This window comes from Camelus dromedarius, chromosome 12 (genome assembly GCF_036321535.1).
Source record: "Camelus dromedarius isolate mCamDro1 chromosome 12, mCamDro1.pat, whole genome shotgun sequence".
Classification (NCBI taxonomy): Eukaryota; Metazoa; Chordata; class Mammalia; order Artiodactyla; family Camelidae; genus Camelus; species Camelus dromedarius.
In genome coordinates, this window is record NC_087447.1 from 23,439,636 (window position 1) to 23,457,752 (window position 18,117).

Genomic DNA, 18,117 nt, shown 5'->3' on the forward strand with positions numbered 1-18,117 from the left:
AGTGAACGGGTACAGGTACTGAGTCAAGGTCATGGAGAATGAACTGCTGAGCGTGTATAACAGGTGCTAAATATTTGGCTTCTAAAATTAGAGCAACCGGAAGCCAAAAGGAGCTGGTTATGCCCAGTAGTGTGAAAACCTCGTTCAAATGTTACCTCCTCTGTGAAGCTGTCCTCTCAATCCAGGCCCTATGCACGGACGCTGATTACAGAACTCCCTGAAGTGCATTTTATTTATCTGTAGTTGAAGCTGACCGAGGGTAAGGAAGGGCCATTAGCATGAATCTTGTGCCAACACACAGTAGATGCTCACCGTTGTTGAATGAATCATATTTCAGCATTTTGTTTCACATTTTAATAAATGTCTCACCTGACAAATAGGGGAATTTACTTGAAATAAAGGGATCATCTTCAATATTACTCCTAGCCTAGACAGATTTCACAAAGTATGTCCAATATAGACTGCTCTACCTTACTATGATGTCTTATCATTTGCCATTATTCCAAATTATGAGGTCACATTGCACTTCCCAGCCTGTCTGGTTGGGCTGCTGTGCCGGTCACTAATTTATCATTTCTCAGGTTCAGCTGCATTCTTCAATGCCTGCTCTGCACTATTGCACTTCCTATACATTTCTTAAAAAAAAAAAAAAAAAAAGACTCTTTAAAGCACTTCTCCTTTACAGCGAGCACAATGTAACATTCTCAGTAGAGGGTGCCTAGGAGACACTGCTCGTCGCAGCTGCTGCAGGGCTCTCAGCCTGGGCAGAACACCCAGAGATGGATGCTCTGTCCCTGCCATGTGCCCAGAATGGCAGTCCCAGCTCGGCCTGGTGACCACCTTCCCTACGGCTCTCCCAACACAGACACACACCCTCCAGGCCTCCCACCCGCAGTGGTACCAGGACCCCTTCAGTGCACCAGCCCAGCAGCTGAGGCTGACCTGACCCTGGAGGTTAGCTTCATTATTTCCTGGACGGCAGCAGACAGATCTGGCCTGAGCAACATAATGAACTTCTCTGCCACCCAGCGGGCTGCAAACCTTTGGATGCTGACTGATTCGGTGGTCAGTGCAGAAGACTGGACCCTGACCGATACAGTTGTCAATATATAAGAAGCCTAGAGCTTCCAAAATAAAAACTGAAGGGACTACCTTTGGTTCTGAACTTGGACCAAAGATGTTTATTTAAAGTAAGGTGTTCTATATCATGTTTTTACCCTTAGAGGAACGAAGTCCCTAATTTGAAGCTCATGTTTCTCTAAGCCTTCCATTCAGACGTAGACGTTCTAACACTTAATTAACTTTAGCATTTTAGGTTAGTAATAGTTGTCCATAATGAAATTAAAAATCCCTCAGCACTTTCTACATACAATCACCAGAAAGGCACAAAGACAAATTCTACAGAGAAAATATAAATTGATTTAAGAGTGGTCATGTGGTAGACACATCAGTGTTATTACTGAAGAGCAGGACCTTCAATTATTGCCAGTGGAACACGCTGTTAACACAGTAGCACCTCAGCAGCAATGACCCAGCCCAGAGAGCTGCACACTGCCCGCGGGAGCTAGCATTCTGGCACTGCAGAGGCCTAGTTCAAATCCCAGCCGTGTCACTTCTGAGCTGTGTCCCTCTGGCCAAATAACACACCCCTGAGTCTGTTTCCTGCCTTGCGATGACGGCTGTAAAGTAGGGTATACCTACCTCACAGAATTGAGAGGACTAAACTAAACAAGCAACCACCACTGTGATTAATTTTCCCTCCTGTTACTTCATTTTCTAGGTCAGAGAATACTGAGGCACAGAAGTAAGGTTTTTACCAAGAGCGTAGTAACTTACAGATGAAGTTGAAACTAGGCTTAAAATACCCTCGACTTAAGTATGCAAACTTGGGAAACAAAGTATGTGCTAAAGACCGGTGGCCCCACTGAGAGGGACAGTCATTTGTTAAGGACCATCCTACAGCTGCCTGATAAATGCCGTTCCTTCTCGGACGGCTGATGAGCCGCTGATAAGAAGCGTAGAACAAGGGCGATTTATGTGATTAAAACTTGAACATCTTACATTTACGTAATACTTTATGCTTTACAAAGTGCTATGACTAATTTAATTTGATCACAACAGCATTATCTTTGAAAGACCTATTTTTTTTTTTAGTGATAGGAGTAATAATTTTGTAAACTAAGAAATTTCAGAAAAAATAAATTATTTAAGGTGTGAATAAAGAGAAATCATGAATAATTAATGATTTTGCTAACAATTTCTCAATTTTTAATAAAAGCCCATGTTTCTCTTAACTGTATAGATAGATCATAGACAGAAGAGGTTAAATTTGATGTTTAAAAGTAGCCACTTTGCTAGGAAGAAAAAGGCTGCTTGGATTTGTTGCAAAAAATGTACGTAAGTAATAAAATGTGAAAGTAAACTTTATACGATCAAAGAAATAAAAGACTGCCACTAACAGAGACTAATAATTTTTCAAAATACATCTTTATACCTTATAATTTCAATTAAATGGTGTCTTCAATATTACAAGTCTAGACAAATCATACCTTCTGCCTCAGTCTTGCCTGTTTCCATCTCTTGAAATCAATAGAAACCAAATTTTAAAAATAAATTTTATTTTCCACACTAGAAAATAAATTTTAAAATACACAAAAGTATTTAACATGGTTTTATTAGAACACTGCTGCATTTTCCATTTATAAAAAGTTTAAGTGTCTTCTGAAATATACCATTTGCTGCCAATAACTTATTAGAACCTTAACCCTTTGTACACTGGTGATGGGGACTATGGGGGGCTATGTTTTGGACTGGGAAACTGCATCATTGTCACTGCACCACCTGACAGCACACCTACCCCACGTATTCATAACCTACAGCAGCAGATGGACATGTTGAATAGTCTTAATTTTTTTCCCTTTTTTAAAGCCACTTGACCTGGCACAGAATCTAATCAACTCAAGCTTTCACTATAGCAAAAGCTTCCAGCTGGCTCCTGCTGACTGCTGTCCTTTCCCTGTTTTGACTGACCTTGCATATTGTGGCCAGATCTAACCTTAAAAGTAACTCTGCACTATTACTTCCTTTTTCAAAAGTCAACAGAAATTTCCCATTAATAATATCACATTTAAAATAATGGTTAATTCTGACCTGCAATACCCTTGTTTCTTTCATTTCTTCACTTCACTTGAGACAAAGTCTACCAGGATGCAATGTGTAATGAGAATAAATTTTCCTTGGAAACAGAATTACCATTTTAACTTTTCTGCCACACTCTAGCTACAATATATTAAGTCACAGCACCACCTACCTTTCAATAAAACGTTAGGAAACTAGTTTGACTTTTAAAGAGCATAATGCCCAAATGGCTGGCCTGTACAACTTAATGTGAAATTTAGTCCAAAATACACACAAATACATACACACCACAAAATCTAAAAATAGAAGTTGCATTTGACACTGTCGAATACTTACACCAGTATATATAAATTTCTCAGTAATGTTTCAAACAAAGCAGTTTGTCTAGCAGTATAACGATTTTAATCTGCCACAAAATAGTGAACAAGCTGTGTCTGAAAATGTTATCTAGAAGCTACAGTCAGGGAGAAGCAGGACTGCTGTGACTTATAAATTCTAACATTCACTGATATTTTCATGCCCAAGTGTGAACTGGAACGAGTGCTGCCTTTTCCTTAGAAGTCTTCCCAACATTTTGGTCATTTTGGTTAAATGAGAAAAAAAAAAAAAAAAAAAAAACAGGTGTAAAATTTCATTTCATAGCCTCTCAGTACTACAAAGTAGATTTATACACACCATGTGGAAGCGAGCCTGCTCATACAGCACACACCCATTCTCCGTGACAATCCCCACCAAGGATACCAAACCCCTTTCTCAAATCTCTGACCTCAGGCTGCAAGAGAATTATTTTTAGGAATGACAATTTCCTTACATAAACCTAAGCAATACAGAAATACTAGAAAAAATACTTTCAGACAGAATGAATGGGCATTTATACCAACAGCTGAGAAGTCAAACTATGAAAGGTCAAACCAGGAGAAGCAACTGATTATATGAAAAGCCTGGTTGTGACGTTCATGAAGAATTAAAACGTCTTGAATTATAGAGCATTTCTCCCGTGCCGTTCACAACCGCTCCCTGAGGCAGGCGGGGGTGGGTATCACTGCCATTCCACCTCCAGGGAAACAGATGCATCACAGTTTACGTGTGTCAGTCCCTGGAAAAACAGAACTCCAAAAAGGGCGATTTATGGCTGTCTCACACTATTCCTCAGATACAAAAATGAGGGGAAAAAACAAGTAATTTCAGTTGAAACTGATTGAAAATGATATAACTCATGACAGTTGCTTTGAAAATAGCATTTGGTTACAATTTTCAGTATAATTGCTAATCAGACAAAAGTTTTGAAGATTATTCTTTTAAAATGGCTTGTTAAAACCGAGTGATTGGATCAAGCATCTTCTTAGCAATTGATGTACTGGGGCGCTAATTATTTCAGAAAGCTCTTTTGTTAGAGCATAAGTAGCTCATCATGTCATAGCATATGACTTGCACCCCAGCCTTCTGGTGATTCATGTCAGCAGATGCTGACACGAGTCTGTGACTGGTTAAGTAAATCACCGCCCAATTCCTGTAAAGTTACCTCGTCAGTTGTAGCAGCTGCTAAGAGAGAAATAAACTCTTCTGACCTTTACTACAGTTAGCCAAATTTTCATATTATCAATGGAATAAAAAGAACAGTTCTTACCTGTTTCACAGGCCTCCTCTTCTACCCTCTTTCCAAAGTTTTACATTCCATATCCATTATTTTCCTGATGTCATATTACAGCTGACCCTTGAACAACATGCATCTGAACTGTGCATGTCCACTTATACACGGAGTTTTTTCAATAAATACATACCACAGTACTACTCGATCCCCAGCTGGTTGAATCCCCGGATGTGGAACCATGGATATGAGAGTCAACCCTACACGTCTGTCAACTGCATGGGGTCAGCGCCCCCAAACCCCGAGTTGTTCAAGGGTCAACTGTAATTTTAAATTCCTTCTTTCCTCCCGTAGAGTCCATTTTAAGCTGTTCCAGGGAAACTACTAACCTACTTCAAGGTACTAAACTTCTGTGTCCTAACATTTAAAATACAATTGAAATGTTTATATTTTCTGACATTTTATTGCACAATATAAAAACTTGACTAAAATGCATTAAGAAACAACATCCTGATTCTTACTCATGTTTCTCTTCATATTTGTATGAAGTTTTCTCTTCTTACTAAAGAAACAACATTTTGTGTTTAACTCAACGCTAACTTAAAATGTTTGATAGGAAATAGCATAATTTATTTTAATATGTTCCAACTCAGTATGAAGGTGAGCAGTTTATTTCTGAAGGCTTAGATATTTTAACTATAGTTTATTATTGAAACAAACACTTTTTTTGGTCTCTTTCTTCACTTTTAATTTTTTTTTTAAATTATTCTTCTTTAGTTCACAGTGTCATGGAAGTGTAAAATAAGACTGATAGAAACTACTCTAAAACATATGGCTTTATATACATAAAAAAATTCAATAATGTTGCCACAACCCCTAGTACAGCGTGATTCTTATTTATTTACTACTATCCAGAATAAACGTCTGTACATATTAAATGGTTCAAGTATATCTAGAGCAGTGCTTGTAAAAGTGAGGTCCCACTGCTATGTTAACGGGCATCTCTCTGAAGACCACTTCTAATTTCAACACAATTAAGGTAGAGTTCTAACAACTTTTTGATTTTACAATTTATCATACATTCTCCAATATTGTAAAATGCTCCAATGAGCCAAACACACAATTTAATTTACATCTACTTTAACATCCCTTTTGTACAGCACCAGTGGTTAAATTAAAAATGGATCTGACTAACCAGATGTCCTCTTCTGTTAGTTACAGTTTGTTATTTATTTCTTTAACATTAAAACCAAGTTGAAAACGACGACAACTTGGGTCAAACTCTTTCACCTAAAATAAATAAACACTTCATCCACTTCACACTTAAATACCTAACTGTTTTCCTATAGTGTATGTTTCTCAGTAACAACTATACAATTCACTAAGCCAAAGACCAACTTCTTCTCTTTGACGAACTAGGCAAGTCGAATAGGATTCTCTAGGTTTGCTTTAAAACTTTCAAGAAACCTGGTAGCCAGCTCATCATCCACCACGCGGCTGTCACTCGACATCGTGACGGTGATGAGCTGGCGCTGCTGCAGCCTGTTGTTCCCCTCGTCATCCTGAGTGAGCTTCAGCACAGGTCGGAATCTCCCAACAGCCAAAATGCAGGCCTGAGGTGGGTTGATCACTGCGGTAAACTCATCGATGCCAAACATCCCCAAGTTGGAAATACTAGGGGAAAACAAAAAGCTCTGAAGGTGGCATTATCCTTAATCAAAGAAACTTTTCCCTGACTTATACATTTTTACTTTATTAAAAAATGTCACAGAACCTTACGCCAAGCTATTCAAAGACCAAAGACACAGACAAACAACACTATTTATAACAGTATTGAAAAAACAAGTACCAACACACATACAAATATTACATGTAACATAAACATTTATTCATCATTGAATTGGAAATCCCAGGCAGAGGAATATGGCAAGAAAAAGAAATATAAGGTATAAGAATTGGAAAAAAGAAAATAAAACTTTATTATTCACAGATGAATTGATTGTATACAAAGGAAATCAAAGCCTCCACAGATGAACTAGTAAGATTAGTAAATAACTTTAGCTAAGTTACTAGATAATAAATCAATATAAAACCTTACCTTATATCTCTATGTAAGTTGCTTTAACTAGGAAGTAAAATTTAACGTACCATTTACAGTAGTATAATCTAGAAATAAATCTAATGAAATTAGATAAGACCTCTAAACAAAAAATTACAAAACACAACTGAAAGAAATCACAGAACTAGGTAAACACTGTTTTATACTATGCTCATTCACGGGAAGACTCAATGCTCTAAAGATGTCAATTCTCCTTAAACTGATCAAACAATTCAATGCAATCCAAATCAAAATCCCAGCAAGGTTTGTATATCTGTGTGTGTATGGATGAAAAATGACAAATTGATTCTAAAGTTTATTTGGAAATACAAAGCCAAGAAAACAATCTTGATGGAGGACAAAATTGGAAGACTTTCATCATCAGATATCAGAAGTTATAGTTTGCTGGTAACTAAGCAATGGAAGAAGAAACAGGCCAACTGAAAAAGAGAGAGCGAACACAGAAAAAGACCAAGCACACACGGTCATCTTCTCAATGCTACAGAGAAGTAATCTTTTTTCAATAATTGAGACTGAATCAATTAATTATCCATATGGGGAAAAAAGAGAATCTTGACCTTTACCTCCATATCATAGATAAAATCTAATTTCAGATGGATTGCAATCTACATGAGAAGTTATAAAGCTTCCAGAGGATAACATAGAAAAATAACTTCATGACTCTGGTATAGACAATAATTCCTAGCAGAAAACAAAGAATACTAACTATAAAGAAAAATACTGATAAATAGGACTTTATTAAAATTCAGAACTTCTGTTCATTAAAAAACACCATCAAGAGAGTTTCAAAGGCAAGGTACAAAATGGGAAAAGGTATTTGAAATAATATATATGCTACAAAAGTCTGTGTATCTGGGGAAAAAAAACTCCTATAAATCATTTTTTTAAATATTATAAATCATTTTTTAAAATAGACATAAGACTTCAACAGGCATTTAGCCTGATGAGTTACCAGATATCCAATGGCTGACAGATAACTGAAAACAGTATTCAAGATCATTAATTTGTATTTCCCTGACCAGAAAAAGTACCACTACATACCCCATGACTCAAAATTTAAAACCTAACAATACCAAGAGTTAACAAGAATGTGGAGCAATGGGGATTCCCATCCTATGTATGGGAATTATTTCACTCAACTTGATGGAAGTAAAAAATGGTATAACCATTTAGGAAAGCTATCAGGCAGGGTCTAGCAAAGCTATAAACCCAGCAATTCTACTTTCAGGGCTATACAACAACAGTATGTACATACGTTCACCAAAGACAGAAGAAGAATGTTCATGGTACCACTATTTGTAATAGCACCAAAGTGTAGACAACACAAATGCCCAGCAACAGTGAAGTGGATATCGGCATATTTATAGCGCATATTACACAATATTATAACTGCAATAATAAATAAGTGACTGCGTCACACAGTAACATGGTTAATCTCACAGACATTAACACTGAGTGAAAGAAGTCAGACACTGAGAAATACATATTTATATAAAGATCAAAGCCAGCAAAACAAATCTTTGGTGTTAATTTTCACAACAGTGGTTACCCTGAGGGGGTGAGAATTAGGAAAGGTGAAGGGAGGCTTATGGGATGTATGCAAGTTACATTTAAACAAAAATAGAGCTGATAATAACTCGAGTCTAAGTGTTAATATTCTTCCCCAAAGTACCTTAAAATAAATCACAAGTAGAAAAAATATACAGTTGAGGTTTGTAAATCTACTGTATTTCAGACCCTGACTGTCATTCTGTGAACATCTGAATGGGTTAACTTAGCTAACCCTAATGGATTCCCACTAGCGTTGATACGAAAGCCTAACTAATCTGGGGACTATTTTCATGTATTCTATTGTCTAGATAAAAGTATGATATTTAGCTTACATTTTAAAAAATGTTTCAGAAAATAAACAGGCTGACAAGGATTTTGTAAGTCTTACATCTGTTTGATGCTACCAATAATTAAGAGATTAAATTTTACCTAAAAGAGCCTCCTTGGTATTCTTCAGGTAACAGTTTTCCATCTCTGGCTTTCTTTGATAGAGCCTAGGAAAGGACAAACAGAGAATGACCACCAGCACTACATTATACCTTTGATTTTTGTCACTTGAAATATTTGTACAGGACACACTCTCATCTCTGATATGCCTTGATTTGACTTTAAAAGAGACTTCATATATAGGTATATAATTTTCTCTAACACACTTTAAAAAATGAGTAAATTAGTGCACTGACAATCCAAGAAGCTAAACATGTAAATCAAAACTTTAGAAAAATAATTTCCCTTTAAAAAATTCTTCAAATATTGGAATTATCTTGTACAAGATGAAGACTGTTTCAGTGTTTTTATGTAAACAATGCAATTTTCTAATTTGCCTATAAAATTTTTCTTGTAAGACAGAGTATTATAAAAGTCATTCTTGTCAATCTAGTAGCTTTTATATAAATTATTCAGTGGTAACCATTTCACAACAAATATATTATTTTTTTATTTCAGTGTTTGCTTCTTTTTTACCCATACATATATATAACTTCAGAGAGTTGTAAAAAAGAAAAAAAAAACATAGAATTTTATATTTACTTCTCCATAGTATAAGCATCTTCCATGTTGTTAGTCTTTGTAAGATTTTTTTAACATCTGTTTAATATTTTAAAACTGCATCTGCCATAATTCAGTCATTTCCCTGGTGGTGTAATTTGGATCATTTGTTTCTTTTGAATTATTTCATATAAATTCTCAGAAGAGGACTTAAAAAGCCCTAGAAAAGGAACATTTTTTTCCCCTTAGTTCTTGATACTATAGTGAAAGCATTTCTGAATGAGCTAGTCTAATTTACCCTGCCACAAGGAACATTAAGAATGTAATTATTTCATACCACTCTTAAAACTGATGTCTAAAAATTTACAGTAGGAAAGACAGATAACACTCTGAGAGTGAAATGAGGAAAAGCAGTTGAATTTTCTCTACATGTACATGCAATTAACTACATTTATCTTCACTTTTATTTTTCAGTGCTTCAAAAGCAAGAGGACAGAGATAGAGTCATTACAGGTGAAAAACTAATCAAGAATTACTCTATAAGGGGAAGAGCAGAGAAGAGCAAAGCTTTTGTCTTTTGGGTAGATGATCTATATCTGGGGATTACTTAATATTCTGTATTATATAACTAACATAGATACAACTATAATCACTATTGATAACTATTTAATTTTAAACTACAGATGATTTAATTTTTGAAAAATAAAACATTCTTTAAAAACCTAAAAATGATCTCAACCTATCACTGTGACTTACTGCCAAATGATTTATATTATTTGGATATAGTTACTTATAAAAATATTTGGATCCAAAATGAAAAATTAAGAGATGAATTTCGACTTATATAGTCCTCAGAGTATCACAAGTAGACAGAACAATCTACAAATGCATTTTCCCTGCCTTAAGCAATGTAACTTCACGTGATTTGAACAGGCACATACCACATGAATTTTGAAAGGCATTTCTCTAAAAGCAGATGATCTCAACACAGCCTGATGAGTTACCAGGCTAAAACAAAAAACATATTGCAAGCACACATAATACACTTTAAAAAAAAAATCTATACGGACCCCAAAAACATCAGCAGGATATTCTTGTCAATGAACTCTGAACAGCTTGGAATAAGAATAGATTCTGATGAGGATTACTGGTTCTGAAAATAACTTAATTCTCACTGGTATTTCCTGGTAATGCGAACTTAAAAGTCAAAGCAAGTGTTCCCCGACACCCAGCTGACAGGACATAATAAAAGCTGACTAGTAAATATTTCTAAAATATACCACATGCCTTATTAATTCATTCAAAAAGTTTACTGGATACTAATGAGGTAAACTTTGCCTCTGCCTCTTGTGATTGTTATAATTAATTAAGAACAGCATGGGATCTAAGGCTTGTTACTATATTACTTTATTCAGGGAATACAAACCTGAACTTGGCTGAGGCATGCCTTTGGCCCCACATATTGACATCCTTGGGATTACTGAGGGTCAGGAAGTACTTAGAGCAGGTGTTCTTAACCTGGGGTCCATGGATAGATATTCAGGGACCCACAAAGTCCTTGAAAAATAATTTCAATAGAACAGTTTTTATTGAAAGTTTTCTTTTAAATAAATCCACTGAGCAACTACTATCTTCCAAACACCTTCTAGAATTAGATATATGGCAATGAACATAACAATCAGGAACATAAAAGGGTTGACAAATAAACAGACAAGGTAAATTCAAAGACTGATAAGCCATACGAAGACAAAAAACAGGGTGATGTAGGAAGTCACTCTAGCTATGGGAGCCACAGAAGGCCTAAGACAGGGGCACTTGAACTGATAAATGACTGCATTTAAACAAATCCTCACTTCCACTGCTTTCTAGATGCAGCACCATAGACGAATTTCTTAAAGGTGCTAAAACTCAAGTTTCCAACCGTAATACTGGGCTATTGGATTAAATGAAGTGCTTAGTGGAGTGCTGACCACAGATCGCAGAGCAAGAGAGAGAAGCAGGTGGAGTGGGAAGCTCAGATGAGCAGCCAGAGCACACACACAGCAAGCCTACGAGTCATCAGGAATTACAGAGAGTGCTCAAGGGCTACCAGTGGGACACTCCGAAGGGTTAGGATCGCCCTTCCCACTGCTGAGAGGCTGCTGACACTGCTTCCTTACCACCTCAACTTAGGTTCTTTTAAGATGCAAGGAACAGAGAATGCTAACACAGCTACTTTAAAAACTATGGATTGCAGGTAAATTGGGTAGAATCAAAGAAACCTTCTTATGATGGTTAATTTTTAACTCTACAGTTAAAGGAAATTCTAACACTACAGTTAAATCTAATCTCATTTGAACTTCACAAAAACACTGAAATATATGCATTCTTACTGCTGTTGAAAACCCTTTATGAAAAAAAGGCATGTAATATCCTAATAAACTAATCTCTTTAACTTTTGAATTTGCCAAATTATTACCACCTCTCAATTAAGAAAAACAGTTGCATTTTTATCTATAAAAACATTCTGCAAATCTTTCTAAAGAGGAGTGAAGAGAGACTTAAATATGTCAATTCCACTAAGATCACCTTTAAGATCCAACTAGATTCTAAACTAGATTAACTTGCATTCATTTATTTATTTGGGGCAAGTGAGTCTACACATTTATATACTGTCAGTTCCCCAAAGGAGTCTTATCTTCTACTTTTTATCCCCCTGGTAACTTTTTCTACCACTCAGCATATCAGAGGTCCTTGACAAATGGAAAACAAAAAAATCACTTATCTAAATGAATCTAAAATTTTCAATGCTAACACTTCAAGATCTGTGATACTTCTGCCAAAAACAAAAAAACAAAAAACAAAAAACCCTTGGAAATTCATGAGGCTCTCAAAGCTGACCTATTGCTTGTGTTCCTGCTTATTCAATGTGATACTTTTAGTGAAATCTGATTCTTCCGTACTGGAGCTACAAAACTGCTTTTAAAGGAGCCCAGGAAAAATGAAGTAATTTTGCTTCTGGAATACTAAGTACTTTTTGATGGTCTCAATTCTAGGGAGGAAATGAATAAAATAAACCTTTAAGAATAAAATGCTGTGAAAAGTGAGGTCTATCCATTACCACTTTCATAGAAATAGAGTTTCAGCTTTAACTTTAAATTCTATCAAAATATCATCTTCAGAGTTGAATTTGAGACTTTGGGATATAAAGCATTCATCTAAAACTTGATGCTGTGGGCCCTAACTTATCTGCATGTTATTTCTAAATATTTGAATGTTAAATGTTCTTAAAATGGGTTGTACCCAGATTAAAACTGAAAAACCTATATACATAATTGATAATCACTTAGAAATAACAAAAATATATATTACCACACACACGTATATCTCCCTCACAGTGTGACCATATCATACCAAGACTTTATCAGAAAGTAATTTCTAACATTCTGAAAGTACAGTATTTGTTAAGACCTACCTTTACAGAGACAGCAATTTCCTGTAGACCCTTAGCAGCAGCATCTTTTATAATTGGTGTAATTAGACCTTTATCTGTTGCCACAGCCACTGAAATGTCAATAAAGGGCAGTTGCTTTGGGCCCTCTCCATCCCAGCTTACATTAACACTCGGCATTTGCTAGAAAACAGCAATAGAAAAAACATGTTACTAAAGACCAAGGATGGTACAGAAAAATACCTAATATCACTATGCAGTTTTGAAAGTGAATATAGCTAGACTGAAGGAAAAAAAAAATTCAATTTGAAAAAACTGGCTTGGATCACTATATTAAATATTCTATGTTTGGGAAGAATAATTAAACATATCACCTGCTCTGAAGCAAGCTTGAGGAGATTCTGATGATGTACATGTTTTAATCTCTTTATAACATGGTTAAAAAAAAGGGCTCCCTTTGCTAAACCTGATATCTAGGAAGCATTTAATGACTGTTAACCTTCCTGCCTCATATGATGACCAACATGACCTTGAGGAGAAGAGAGGAGGGCAGAGGAGTAGTGACATTCCACCATATTATTCCTGTGGCATGAGGAAGCCTGGTTTTCTAGCATAGCCTTGGAAGATACTAGAAAGCTCTTAATAAATGACTTCTCTATTAAAGAGAGATTTCCTAGGCTTCATAAACACATGTTATATACTATATATGAGCATGTATATATTTAATATACATACAACTACACTGAGGACGGAAAAAACCAGACGGAATGACTAAATGCTTGGAAACAGTGTGTATGGATAATGTTGCCAAATATTCTTAGGAGACAATGATGCTGAAAAACAGAAATTACAAGCTAATTTTTCTTCTCAAAAGTTCACTGCTTTCTACAGAATAAGATCCAGGCCTCCCAGCGTGTCTTTCAAACACAGCAACCCATTTGATTTCACCCAGTCTATCTAATGTTACTCCTGACCACTCCCCTAAGGTGAACTGTCACCCTACTCAGACTTCTCACTGCTGCTGTCCTACACCCACTTCCATTTCATCACTGCTCAACTGCTCTTTTCACTTCTCCACATTTCAAGGCGCAGCTCATTCATTAAACAATGCTACTATGTCAAAGAAATAAACAATTATGTCCCAACCCCTCAGAAGATTTTAAATTCTTCATAGACAACACTGAAATAAGAGGGGGGGGGAACCTCATAATTGAAGACTATTTGACAAATCAATTAGAAAGTTGTATAACAAAAACCTCTGGGATAAAGCCTAAGTTGTATTCAAAGGAAAATTCATCTTAAACTTTCTTATTAATAAAAAATAATTATAATGAATTACACATTCATGTTTTCTAACAAAATATTTCTAGTGAGAATACAAATATGCAATAATACGCAATATGCAAAATATGCAATAAAAGTAACACAGAGTTCAGAATAAACCCAGGCACTGAGGACATTAAAATAATTGTAAGAAGCAAATTCAAATGACTCTGGGCTAATAAGTTTGGAAATCCATGAAATAAATGATTTTCTTGGAATATATAAATTTCTAAAATTGATTCAAAAATAGCTTGCTAATCGTGTGGTAAAAAAAAATGAGAAAGTTGCCAGAGCCTCCTCCTCAAAATAGAACTAGCCTCCCATATTTTCACTGGTAAACTCTATAAAACTTTGAGAAATAAAAATCTTTATAATATTGAAATAAGCACAGAAAAAGGAAAGGGAAAAATGTATCCAAATTCATTTTATGAAGGCAATGATTTAAAAAAAAAAAAGCCTGAAAAAAGCTAGCATAGAATTTACATAATTACTTATGGCTTCTGATGCAAAATCATAAAATGAAATATTAACAAACAGCTAATGATCCTGAGGGATTCACCTGAAGAAGGCAAGAATGACTCATAATCAGAAAAACCATTAATATAATTCAAAATATCATTTGGTCAAAAAAGAAAAACCATATGAACATTTAGATACCAAATGGCTGAAAAGGCATGCCTTTAAAATTCTTTATTATTGCACTGTCCAAGATGTAAAAGTGAATTCCTTATAAATGTGTTTGAAATACAGCACTTAATAAACAGTGATCCAGAAAATAGCCTAGAAAGAAGAAAGAAGGCATCACAGCAAACGGTGCTGAGTGGGACGTCAGAAGCCTGGGTCCAGAGTTTACATCTGGAGCCAGACACTGCTGAGCTGCAGGCTCGCAAGTTCGCTTGCCTTCCTGCCACCCCCCGCTGGAATGCCACTAGGTTTCCTGAACTCAATTTGTCCAAAACTCTAGATTTCTTGCCTCATACCCGCTCCTCTCCCATTTTCCCAATCTTAGGACAGGGAAAATTCCACTCCTTCCACTGGTTGGGGCAAAATCCTTGTCCCTTCTCTCACCCTCCACATCCGATCCATCAGCAAATCCTGCTGGCTCTGCTTCTGGAACATAACCGGCTGTCTCCATGTGACCCAGCTCTGCCCAAGCCGCGGTCATCCCCCAGCCTTCCAGGAGAGAGCACTGCCTCTGCCTGGCTTCCTGAGGCCATGCTCCGCACAACCCCCGCAGCAGACTCTCCTTCTTCTTTTTAAAGTTTAAGTCAGATAGTGTTAGTCCTTTGCTCAAAGCGCTCCAAAGACATCCTTCTCATTCATAATTGAATCCCTACTCCTTACCACGGCCACTAAGGACTCATGTACTTCGGGGCTCCCTCAACTCCATCTTTTTTCATGTTGAATCTCACCTCCTACCTCCCCACTCTGGCTAACTCCACTCTAGGCTCCCTTCATCCCCAGAGCCACGACGCTGAGTGACACGATCAGCTCCTCACAGCCTCTGTGTCTGCTGTCCCCTCTGCCCAGAGCACTCCTCCCCCGAGACCTACGTGGCTCTCTCCCTCTCTGCCGGCCTTGTCTCCGTTATCACCCTGCCAGAGAGGCCTTCCTTGCTGAATTTTTGAAAATAACCCCCTTCCCCTGCTTTCTTTTTCTCCTCAGCACTTTCACTACCTGATATATGTATGTTTGTCTCTCCCTACTAGACTGTAAGCCCCACGAGAGCAGAAAATATATAGGCTTTTGTTCACTGCTATACTGCTAAGGCCTAATATTTAGTACAAGCTAGGGGATCAATTAGTATTTGTGGAATAAATGGTCTTTATTCTGCTATAATTCATTGTAAGCCTTTTTGATTCTCAATTACTTCATCTGTAAAACTGAGAGTAAGATTAAACAATAGAATATTTTTAGCATTAAAATTATAAAATTGTTGTGACTTAAAAATAAGAGTTCTATTTATGATATAAAATCTCAAAACACGAGACCACTTTAGCAGCTAAAATTATTTGGGGGTTTGCTACTTACTTTAAGGGTAACAGCCGCTGCCTTGATGATGAAATCATTCACTGATACTTTAATGTCATCTGAAAGAAAAACAAGCATATTAAAATTAGCATTCATCATACAACTTTAAAATTAACCATTATGATTGCAAACTTCTAAATTATGTACTGACAAACGAAAAATTTTACAGGTTTTTGTTTGTTTGCTTAGTTATAAGGTTCTCTCGAGTAGAAAAAGTTTCATTATATGAGGTCCCAGATAAATAATACTAACCATAAATGTAAAAGTTTACTCCTGGGCCTGATTACAATTCTTTTATATTGTTCAGATATCATATGTAAGAACTTGAAGGATACACATTATAACCATAATCAGAAAGAAAAGAACCAACTCCTGGGTCTCTAAAAAGACAAATGGTCTCTCTCAGAGGCCTGTATAGCCAGGAAGTTTACAAGATGATTCATTTTTTTCCACATCCTTCTCAAATGTTTGTATCTTGTTCATGCTTTATAATAGACTGATTATATCAGAACAGTGGTGCATGTAGTCACTTTAAAGAAACAAATACATACGTAGAAAGAGAGAAAGGGAATGCTCAGAAATTTTTTTACTAATGAGCTGTATGATGAAAAAATTTAAGACCATTACATTAAATAAGGGTTGCTTTTTAACAAAACAGGATATAGCAAATGCCAAAGATGAAGCAATGCTGGCATGGATCCTAACGTAATGAATAACATGAGGTTCTCTGTCTACTTCTATGGTGAATTCATTTAAATCAATTTCCTTCCACTATACATAATGATTTTAAGATAAAGCTGGGATCCCTCCCTTCCCAAAGAGCTGATCATAACTAAAGCATTTGATTTATACCTTTGCTTTTCCCAGTGAGTATGAAACTATTAGAAAATGTAAACTACCATTTGATTCTTTATTGCAAGAACTTCAAGAAAAAGACTTGAAGATCAAAATCTAGTCGATGGAATGTGGCAGAATACACACATCCTGTTACTGCAGTATCACGGAATTTTACGTGAACAATAGCTCATTTCAAAGGCATGCTAAGATTTCAGAAAGCGATGAGATGTAGTACTACAAACCTAATACTGTCAAGCTGTCATGGTAACTGCCAGCTGCTCTTCCAATACACAGCTCTTATAATTCAGATTTCCAGAAACACAAACATTTTTGTTTATTTAAAATCCCTTTGGGAGCAGAAATAGAAACGCATTTCCAGTGCTTAGACTTTTAATGATAACCACAAACAAAAGATCTGGTCTGCATAAATTTTGATATGCAGACATCGTATTTTATGAACTCATTATGCTTACCTCTCCTGCCTCTCTCTGCCTCCTCACTTTATCTACTGTCCACCGGTATCCAGAGTGAAGACTTCTCAAAACACCTGCCAGCTGATGATTTCCAAATCTACTGCCCAAGTCCACAGTCCTCACCTAAAATTCCCTGCCCCCATCATACTCCTACATTTGATCACTTTCTTCAGCTTGAAACACTTTCTCTCTCCGACTGTGTCAGTAGACTCTCCTGGTTTTATTCCACTCTCTCTTCACTCATGTTCAAGTCCCTTCCTCTCATGCTAACGACCTGCCTGGTGAGAACTTCAGTTCCATGGTTCTGAGACCATCTATATGACAGTGATTCCTCCTGTCCCCAGTCCTGATGTATACGGAGTTTCAGACTCATATCCACTTTCTCACATGACGTTTCCACTTACATGTCTAATAGGCATCTCAAATCTAACATGTGCAAAGGAGATTTTGTTCCCAAGATCCTTTATTTTTTAAATGAAATTTAAAACACACTGAAAAAAATTTTTTATTACGGAAATTTTCAAACATGCTGGAAGGAGACCATTGGTGACATTAAGAAGACAGTATGAAACATTACGAATATAAAATATTCTTATTTGTATATTGTTACAAAATAAAGTGTGAAATACGCATACAGAAT

The 18,117-nt window shown here is 36.2% G+C and overlaps 1 protein-coding gene across 1 annotated transcript in view; it reads right to left on the reverse strand.

Annotated features, from left to right (window-relative positions):
* Positions 1-5,381: 5,381 nt before the first annotated feature.
* The window catches only part of PDHX (pyruvate dehydrogenase complex component X), a 66,022-nt gene continuing 53,286 nt past the window's right edge, over positions 5,382-18,117 (reverse strand). Inside the window, exons 8-11 of the mRNA XM_011000580.3 lie at positions 16,168-16,226; positions 12,838-12,996; positions 8,826-8,890; positions 5,382-6,400 (exon numbers count right to left, since the gene is read on the reverse strand). Of these exons, the coding sequence (XP_010998882.2) occupies positions 6,142-6,400; positions 8,826-8,890; positions 12,838-12,996; positions 16,168-16,226 (542 nt within the window). The 3' untranslated portion in view covers positions 5,382-6,141. The remainder of the gene's footprint in view (positions 6,401-8,825; positions 8,891-12,837; positions 12,997-16,167; positions 16,227-18,117) is intronic.